Below are 9,661 nucleotides of genomic sequence, written 5' to 3'. Positions count from 1 at the left end.
GTTACTTAAAGTAGTAAGTTATAGGACTAATCTCTTACCACAAGAGGTCACTCTGTTACTATCCATCACATACCACACACACTTCACAGTATGGAGTAAAACCACTGCCAATTAGTGCGTTATATCTGAAGAAGAAGATAATACTTGTATTCATCCCCAAGGGGAAATTATCTGTTTTGCACACCCACATGCACAAACAAGTCAATGAGTCCACTTGTCTATACAGTCAGTAATGTTCTGTACTGGGTCTATACAGTCAGTAATGTTCTGTACTGGGTCTATACAGTCAGTAATGTTCTGTACTGGGTCTATACAGTCAGTAATGTTCTGTACTGGGTCTATACAGTCAGTAATGTTCTGGACTGGGTCATGTGTGTTGTGGACCCCAGGCATCGTCGATGCTTCATTCAACTTAAACAGGGAACAAATTAATGAATACAAATTGCTACATGTGCAAACTCTATTGATGCTGTCTGAGAGATTATTTTCCTATGACCATTTCAGGATATATACAGTAGTGGGGGGAAACACGTGAGACTAGAGAAAATGTGTATGACATGTGACTTTTATGATCATTTCACAGTACCTCCTACTGTGAGTACAGGAAGTTGCAGCAACAGTATAGTAATACTCAGAAGGTAGTTCATTCGTAACAACAACAACAACAACAACAATAATAATGATAATAATAATAAATATAACCGCAAGCGGCAATGGGGCGTGTTCCTACAGATATGTCCCCATAACCATAAATGGAGTGAGATTGAAAGACACGGGGTAGATCTACAGACAGGATGTAGATTGACAGATAAGGGGTAGACCTACAGACAGACAATCCCTGTGCATGGCATGTCAAAGTCAGGGCAATTGACTCAATGCACAGTATACTGCATGTCATAGGGGAGGCGCCAAACCTTGCGGCGGCAATAGTGAGGGCAATATATAGTCAACATAATTTACGCATGTTTCTTCAATGTAAGTAAGCAGGCTATGCCACCATTACCAATATAACTGCATTGATCTGCGTTTGTCAAACTTTGTGACAAACTGTTCTGTTTAAGCCCCCCAATACAGAGAACCCATCTATTCCCAACTGCGGAACTATGGTAAATATAGTGAACAAAACAGATCAATCTTTGTTTAAACATATGGTAGTGGCCTAGTACCGCAGTCTACAGTGCACATATGCCATGGGTTCGAACGCCCATGCCCTGCTGACATGCCCTCTCCTTACTTTCCTGTGTCACTATATCTGTCCAATAAAATGAAAAACATGAGTGGGACTGTCCCACTCAGAATTATTTTTATAAATAATGTATGGTGCATTTCTAGCACATCTGATGTTCTGCTATTGAAGGATAGAAAACCCGTTTTCTTTAGTGTCACTCATGCAAGATAAGTTGTTCAAAATGTGTCTCCACCCCTTAGTAGCTGCTTTCTGCGAAGGACTTGGCCAGACTTTCCAAACAAAGAAAGCCGTGTCTCAACAAGGTTAGATTACTTGCAGTCATGCTAGTCATGTCAATACCTACACCCGTCTTGTGCTACAGTACATGTCAATCCACAAAACCTAGTAGCTACACAATCTTAAGTAAGCCCTGCTGCATAGCTTAGTTGTTGTTATTTTTATAGGAAACTTGGACAGATGCAACCAAACATTTGTATGCTTTGAATGGATGAACAAACCAATGAAGTGCAAATTCTTCTGGATTTATTAATAAACGTTTAGACAAGGGATTGCTGAGAACAAGTATAAACACTGAAGACTGGACAGGGTTTAATATTCTTCCTCATCATCTTCACAGCAGTCACCAGAGTCCAGCCCCACCTCCTCATAGTCCTTCTCCAGGGCAGCCATGTCTTCTCTGGCCTCAGAGAACTCCCCTTCCTCCATGCCCTCACCCACATACCAGTGTACGAAGGCCCTCTTGGCATACATCAGGTCAAACTTATGGTCCAGTCTTGCCCAAGCCTCCGCTATGGCAGTGGTGTTGCTCAGCATGCACACAGCCCTCTGCACCTTGGCCAGGTCTCCCCCTGGCACCACTGTGGGCGGCTGGTAGTTGATGCCCACCTTGAACCCAGTGGGGCACCAGTCCACAAACTGGATAGAGCGGCGGTACTTGATGGCAGCAATGGAGGCATTGACATCCTTGGGCACAACGTCACCGCGGTACAGCAGGCATCATGCCATGTACTTGCCCCGCCTAGGGTCGCACTTCACCATCTGGTTGTCTGGCTCAAAGCAGGCATTGGTGATCTCAGGGACAGATAGCTGCTCATGGTAGGCCTTTTCTGACGAGATGATGGGAGCATAAGTTACCAAGGGGAAGTGGATACGGGGATAAGGCACCAGATTAGTCTGGAATTCGGTCAAGTCTACATTCAGCGCTCCGTCAAAACGTAGGGAGGCGGTGATTGAGGAGACAATCTGGGCGATGAGGCGGTTGAGGTTTCCATAAGAGGGCCGGTCCACTCCAAGGTTACGCTTGCAAATGTCAAAGATGGCCTCATTGTCCACCATGAAGGCACAGTCAGAGTGCTCCAGGGTGGTGTGGGTGGTCAGGATGGAGTTGTAGGGCTCCACCACTGCTGTGGACACCTGGGGAGCTGGATAGATTGAGAATTCCAGCTTGGACTTCTTCCCATAGTCCACAGACAGGCGCTCCATCAACAGAGAAGCGAATCCAGAACCCGTCCCACCGCCAAAGCTGCGGAAGATGAGGAACCCTTGGAGTCCGGTGCACTGGTCAGACTGAAAACAAGAGTCACACCCAATTCAACAGAGGCTTACTTCCTTGCAGAGACGCCAAAGAAATGGCTAAAGAAGATGGATTAGCAATAATGATACATGTACCACATTACTTTTGTAGAGCCATACCATTTTACGCATTCTGTCCAACACAGAGTCCACAATTTCCTTGCCGATGGTGTAATGGCCACGGGCGTAGTTGTTGGCAGCATCCTCCTTGCCATTGATGAGCTGTTCAGGGTGATATAGCTGACGGTAGGGTCCATTCCGGATCTCATCTAGAAAAGCAGTCACAATGAAATGTATGTAGAAAATAAATCAAGGCAACTAGTCATTGGAGTACCACACAAGAGAAGTTAGGCCTCACATGCTACAAACACAGACTACATGTAATGCAGTGTCATTTCAGTTCTATGAACCATCTACCAGTGTAGGGCAAGATTGCAAATCCTTACCAACAACTGTAGGCTCCAGATCAACAAAAACAGACCTGGGAACATATTTCCCACTCCCAGTCTCATTGAAGAAGGTTCCAAATGATGAGTCAGCCAATGAAACAGCACCAGAGCCTGCATGGACTGTCCCATCTGGCTGGATACCATGTTCCAGGCAATACAACTCCCAGCATGCATTGCCCATTTGGACACCTGTTTGGCCGATGTGTACAGAGATGCACTCCCTCTGTTAAGAAAAACACTTAATCTTAGACTAACAAGTCAAATCGTTGTCATTCTGTACCAGCTACCATTTATCTAAATTGTGTACCAACAGGATTACTGTGATAGGAATGGTGGGGCTCAACATGTCAAACTGAATTAATTGAGGATCCAAATACTGTGTTAGTGTGCAAGCAGAACTTCAGAAAGAAACGCACCTTACATTTCAAACAACTTAATCAGTTCAAGGAGGTATACTTACCATCGTTCAGCAGTTGGCAATGGACGTTCTTCTTTGAAATGAATGTTTGCTAAACAACACCCTGAAACAAATATGTCACACAAATCACATGAGGTCAACTATTTTTAAGAGTAATTCAGTTGTGTTAGTGACAGCAGCATGGCCTACTTGCTTTTATTACTCTACAGCACAACACAGACATTCTAGCTTACCGTACTCACCTTGAACACAATGCCTTCGGAGTAAATTATGCTGATTATATAGGGCAGTCACCTGCCCTTAATGCTGCAGTAGGCGTGGCATTCATAACCTCAACAATCCAGTGCAGTGGGTGTGGCGTTCAATTGAACTTCATTTAAAGGAATAGTGAGCCCAGATGAGTGCTAAGCAAATTGGACATCACTTTTTTTGTATATGGTTACAATTGATTCTCGCTGTGACTCTTTCAATTTATGAAATTGGTTATTCCAAATCCTTTTCTGTATCTCTAAGTAAATGACACTTCACATGCTAAACATATCTCATAGAATAAATCTCAAGTATTTCACCACAATAGAGCAAGCTTTCACATCACTACTGACAACTGTAGATTCCAGATTAATAGCTCTAAGCATATTCAGGGATGGAATTTATGGATTTGGGCCTCTGGCTAGCTGGGCTAATAGATAGGAATTGCTAGTAGCCTGGCTATGATGATACTAGCCCAGTTTATGTAGTTGTACAAGCGAGAGTATATACAGTTAGGTCCATATTTGGACACAGACAGAATTTGTGTTATTTTAACTGTTTACCAAAACATCTTCAAGCTAGTTAGATAATGAATATGGGCTTAAAGTGCAGACTCTCAGCTTTAGGGTAAGGGTATTCACATCCAAATTGAAGGAAGGGTTTAGGAATTACAGCTCTTTAATATGTAGCTTTAATACAGTACCCCAGGGTTCTGTCCTAGGGCCCCTACTTTTCTCCCTCTACACCAAGTCTCTTGGCTCGGTAATCTCTTCACATGGGCTCTCCTACCACAGCTACGCAGACGACACTCAACTCTTCCTGTCCTTCCCCCCGTCTGATGTACACGTGGCAACCCGTATCTCAGCATGTCTCGCTGACATTTCAACTTGGATGGCTGACCACCATCTCAAGCTCAATCTTAACAAGACCGAGCTCCTCTTCATCCCCGGGAAAGCCTGCCCTCTCCAAGACTTCTCCATCACAGTGGAGAACTCTACTGTAACGCCCTCCCTGACAGCCAAGAACCTTGGAGTGATCCTGGATAACCGACTATCCTGTGCGGAGAACATTGCAGCAACGGCTCGCTCCTGCAGATTCTTCCTCTACAACATCAGAAGGATACGACCATTCCTTACCAGAGAGGCAGCGCAACTCTTGACCCAGGCACTGGTCATCTCCCGCCTGGATTACTGCAATGTACTCCTGGCTGGGCTCCCCGCTTCAGCCATTAGACCTCTGCAGCTCATCCAGAATGCTGCTGCCCGGCTGGTATTCAACCTCCCCAAATACTCGCATGTCACCCCTCTCCTTCGCACCCTGCACTGGCTCCCGATAGCAGCTCGCATCAGATTCAAGACCCTGGTGCTTGCATACCAGGCAGCTAAAGGGACAGCCCCTGCCTACCTGAAGGAAATGGTAACCCCCCAAACCCCTGCCCGCTCACTCCGCTCCTCCACCTCGGCTGGCCGACTGGCCCCACCTCCTCTACACAGCAGTCGGGCTGCCCGATCACGTCTCTTCACAACACTGGCTCCCCGCTAGTGGAATGAGCTCCCCACGGCCGTCAGAACGGCTGAGTCACTACCCATCTTCCGTCGTAGACTGAAGACCCATCTCTTCAGGTTACATCTTAACTGCTCCTCCTGAGACATCTTCTGACCCTCACCACTACGTCTCCTAAAGACACCCGCTTTCCCCTCTACTGTGTCCCTAAGAACTTCTATTGCCCCCCTTGTACTGTTTCTCAGTTTCTCCAGATTATATATTTTTTTTTTAGTAGAAGACGATAGGGAGAAGGTGTTTTCTTCTATCAGTGGCCCCGGGCCCGAGCTAGATTACTCTTCCTGCAACGAATGGTGGATTGCTGATTCACATGCTTAGTATTCAAATGTATTGATTGTAAATCGCTTTGGAATAAGGCGTCTGCTAAATGCCAAAAATGTAAATGTAAATGTAAAGTAATGTTCTGGACTGGGTCATGTGTGTTGTGGACCCCAGGCATAGCTGCTGCTTCATTAAACTTAAACAGGGAACACATGAATGAATACAATATTGCTACATGTGCAAACTCTATTGATGCTGTCTGAGAGATTAATATCTATGACCATTTCAGGATATATACAGTAGTGGAGGGAAACACGTGAGTCTAGAGAAAATGTGTATGAAATGTGACTTTTATGATCATTTCACAGTACCTCCTACTGTGAGTACAGGAAGTTGCAGCGACAGTATAGTAATACTCAGAAGGTAGTTCATTCGTAACAACAACAACAACAACAACAACAACAACAATAATAATAATAATAATAACAATAATAATAATAATAATAATAATAATGATAATAAATGCCATCTAACTGACGCTTTTATCCAACGCGACTTACATTGCAGTCAGTGCATATGTTTCAGTACGGTCTCAGCGGGATATTTCCTAAAAGAAAAAAGAAATCCCCAAACAGGAAATGTTTGAGGTTTTTCGGTTTGTTGCAGACAAAGACATAAAACTTTTTCCACCCCTAAGCCAATCAAAATCCAACAACCGGGTTGACGATTCTTACATTAAGAAAGACAACACCAAAGAGCCACTGATTACTGATCATGTCTATGTCAGGTGAGTACATATTCTGATACAAAACAGGAGAAGAGGAAACCTACACTAAATTCTAAAATATATCCTTATTAGGCTATAATTTAATCTTTTACTATTCTTCTTCTCTTAAGAGAAACACATATTTATTTATGAATAGATTTAACAAGTCATGTCCAAATGATATGATACTGTAGAAAGATGAACAACAATGCATTATTGTATGTATGGAGTAGTATAAGTATAGCCTTTTAATTTCAATTCTGATTTTAATACTTAACTTGTGAGGACTTGTTTTCATGTCTGAAGGCAGAAATATTGCATACACCTGTAGGTGTCAGAGCAGCCCAGTAATCTTTATGACTTATTTATTGTGCTGACTTGCTAGTAAAATACATCTAGTATTGATCCAGGGACACAAAGATGACTTAATACAGGTGCATCTCAAACCAATTGAATATCATGGAAAAGTTCATTAGTTTCTGTAATTTAACAAAAAAAGTGAAACTTTAATATATTCTAGATTCATTACACATGAAATGAAATATTTCAAGCCTTTTTTGTTTTAATGTTGATGATTACGGCTTACAGCTCATGAAAGTCAAAAATCCAGTATCTCAAAATATTAGAATAATATTATTACATAAAACCAATCAAAAAAAGATTTATAGATTTATAATACAGAAATGTTGACCTTCTGAAAAGTATCTTTAATGTATGCACTCAATACTTGGTCTGGGCTCCTTTTGCACAAATTACTGCATCTATGCGGCGTGGCATGGAGGCAATCAGCCTGTGGCACTGCTGATGTGTAAGGGAAGCCACAGGCTGATTGCCTCCATGCCACGCCGCATTGATGCAGTATTTTGTGCAAAAGATGCCCAGACCAAGTATAGAGTGCATAAATTAACATGCTTTTCAGGTCAGGATTTATATTTTATAAATCCTTTTTTTGTCTTATGTAATATTCGAATATTTTGAGATATTGGATTTTCATGAGCTGTTAGCCATAATCGTCAACGTTAAAACAAAAAAGTAAATATTTCACTTCATGTGTAATGAATCTAGATTCTAGATTCTAGAATATATAAAAGTTTCAATTTTTGAATTAAATTACGGAAAATAATGAACTTTTCCACAATATTCCCATTTTTTGAGATGCACCTGTAAGGCTAAACAAAAATAATACAACTATTTTTACTTTCTGAAGAGAGTACAACATATAATTATGAGGACTACTATAATGAAGATACGCTTGATGGCCAAGCAGGCCAACTATGCAACAATGGTAACGTGAAGAAGTTTGGACGGGTGTTCCTCCCCACTCTTTACAGCTTGGTCTTCATCATCGGGTTCATCGGTAATGGCCTGGTGGTGTGTGTCCTGGTGAAGTACCGCCACAAGAGCAACATGACAGACATATGCCTCTTCAACCTGTCCATGTCAGACCTTCTGTTTGTCATCTCTCTGCCTTTCTTGTCTCACTATGCCGCCACAGCAGAATGGGTCTTTGGGGACTTCATGTGCCGGCTGGTGACAGGATTGTATGTCCTGGGTTTCTATGGCAGCATCTTCTTCATGGTGATCATGACTTTGGACCGCTATGTGGTCATAATTCATACTCATACCATGGCCAGGCACAGGTCAGTCCGATGTGGGATAGCTCTGTCTATGATTGTGTGGGCCCTCAGCATGGGTGCCGCTCTTCCCACAATCGTCTTCACACTGACCGATGAAGGGAAAAATGGATCTGGGTTTACATGTAAACAAGAGTATCCTGTTGATACCTTGTGGAGAGAGTTTGTGTATTTGGAAATGAATGTCTTGGGCCTCCTATTCCCGCTTTGCGTCATGGTGATTTGCTATTCCAGGATCATTTCGACTTTAGTGAATATCAAAAGCACAAAGAAGCATAGGGTCATCAAACTGATATTGGTTATAGTAGCTGTCTTTTTCTGCTTCTGGGCCCAATACAATGTTGTAATTTTTCTACGTTATCTGCAATATCAGTTGTATTTCACTGACTGTATGGTATTACAAAAGATAGATCTGGCTATGCAGTGGACAGAAGTGATAGCATTTACACACTGCTGCTTGAATCCAATTATCTATGCCTTTGCTGGACAGAAATTCATGACATATTACTACTCCCTCTGCGATGACGCAGACTTATTAACAAAAGAAACACCCATGACAATAGCAGTTGTTGTCATAGTAATTTCAGGGCAGAAATGTCCCGAACTGGTGCTTTGGAGCGTTCCATTGCCAGAAGGCACTAAAGTGAACAATATAGGCTAGCATGATAAAGGCTAGGAGAGGCTAGAAGTGTGGATTTACCAAGGAAATGATACCTACAGTAAATGGTAGCGTTGGGCTCCTGTTGGACAGGCAGATAGCAGAGAGAATGTTCAGCAACTGCTGTCTTTAAATAACCCTGATTCATCATGTGCTTTCTGCATGTCATAGGGTGTGATTAAAAGCCTTCAGGGAGGAGATGCATGGCCTTGGTGTAAAATACAAAGGATTTTGTTTATTGTAATAACGGCACATGGACTTCCAAACCAATTCCACATGTTCAACAATGGCACCAGGAAGAGAGAATAATACCACTATGTCACGTTGGGGAGACGTTTTCACGTTTTGATTTCTGTAGATCATAATATTACCAGAGGACAATGTGGAAGAAAGATACATTGATAGCCTCCAATTCACATCAACAAGACACATTGAAATGCAAACTATCATGACTGTCAATAGTTTGAAAGTGCTGAAACACTGTACAGTACAACAACAGTGTATCTCACCACCACTAAGTTGTACAGCTGACATTTCCAGTTGCCAGAGACAGTAAACTGGAAGGAGCAGCAGCATATTGAGTCCACAATTGAGGTGACAAAAGAACTACAGAGACAGTAGAAATTCAGCTACTGGCGCTGCACAAAAGCTACTTTTGTGGAGTGGCCCACCGTTGTTTCCCCATCGGGGGTCATGCAAGTCTTTTCCATAGAATTCAACTCCACTGGAATTCTCTCCCTGTCAATACAGTAGGCTACAGTAGGCTCCAGCTTTTGAAGTGACAGCTCCATAAAAAAGTGAGAATGCAAGGCTACTTTCAATAGACGCACACAATTCATGACACATTTTACATTGTCATTTGACAGGTGACAATAAGGCATTTTCCATGTCTCTTTATCTTT

At 42.6% G+C, this 9,661-nt stretch overlaps 1 protein-coding gene and 1 pseudogene across 2 annotated transcripts; one reads left to right on the top strand and one right to left on the bottom strand.

The window, feature by feature from the left end:
- Positions 1-1,777: 1,777 nt before the first annotated feature.
- Positions 1,778-3,556, bottom strand: LOC308164308 (tubulin alpha chain-like; annotated as a pseudogene). Its single transcript has 4 exons — positions 3,518-3,556; positions 3,208-3,433; positions 2,882-3,030; positions 1,778-2,755 (listed from the first exon to the last, which is right to left on the bottom strand). The product of its transcript is annotated as a tubulin alpha chain-like (transcript).
- A 2,919-nt stretch (positions 3,557-6,475) lies between these two features.
- On the top strand, positions 6,476-8,762 carry LOC308164306 (C-C chemokine receptor type 2-like; the record flags this gene model as incomplete). The annotated part of the gene is made up of 2 exons (XM_080538434.1): positions 6,476-6,488; positions 7,735-8,762. The coding sequence occupies 2 exons, from the start codon at positions 6,476-6,478 to the stop codon at positions 8,760-8,762; spliced, it is 1,041 nt and encodes a 346-aa protein (XP_080394560.1).
- Positions 8,763-9,661: the final 899 nt, after the last annotated feature.

The sequence above is a fragment of the Nansenia antarctica genome (assembly GCF_963989245.1).
Source record: "Nansenia antarctica genome assembly, chromosome: 8".
Classification (NCBI taxonomy): Eukaryota; Metazoa; Chordata; class Actinopteri; order Argentiniformes; family Microstomatidae; genus Nansenia; species Nansenia antarctica.
This window is presented reverse-complemented; position numbering and strand designations above follow the sequence as displayed.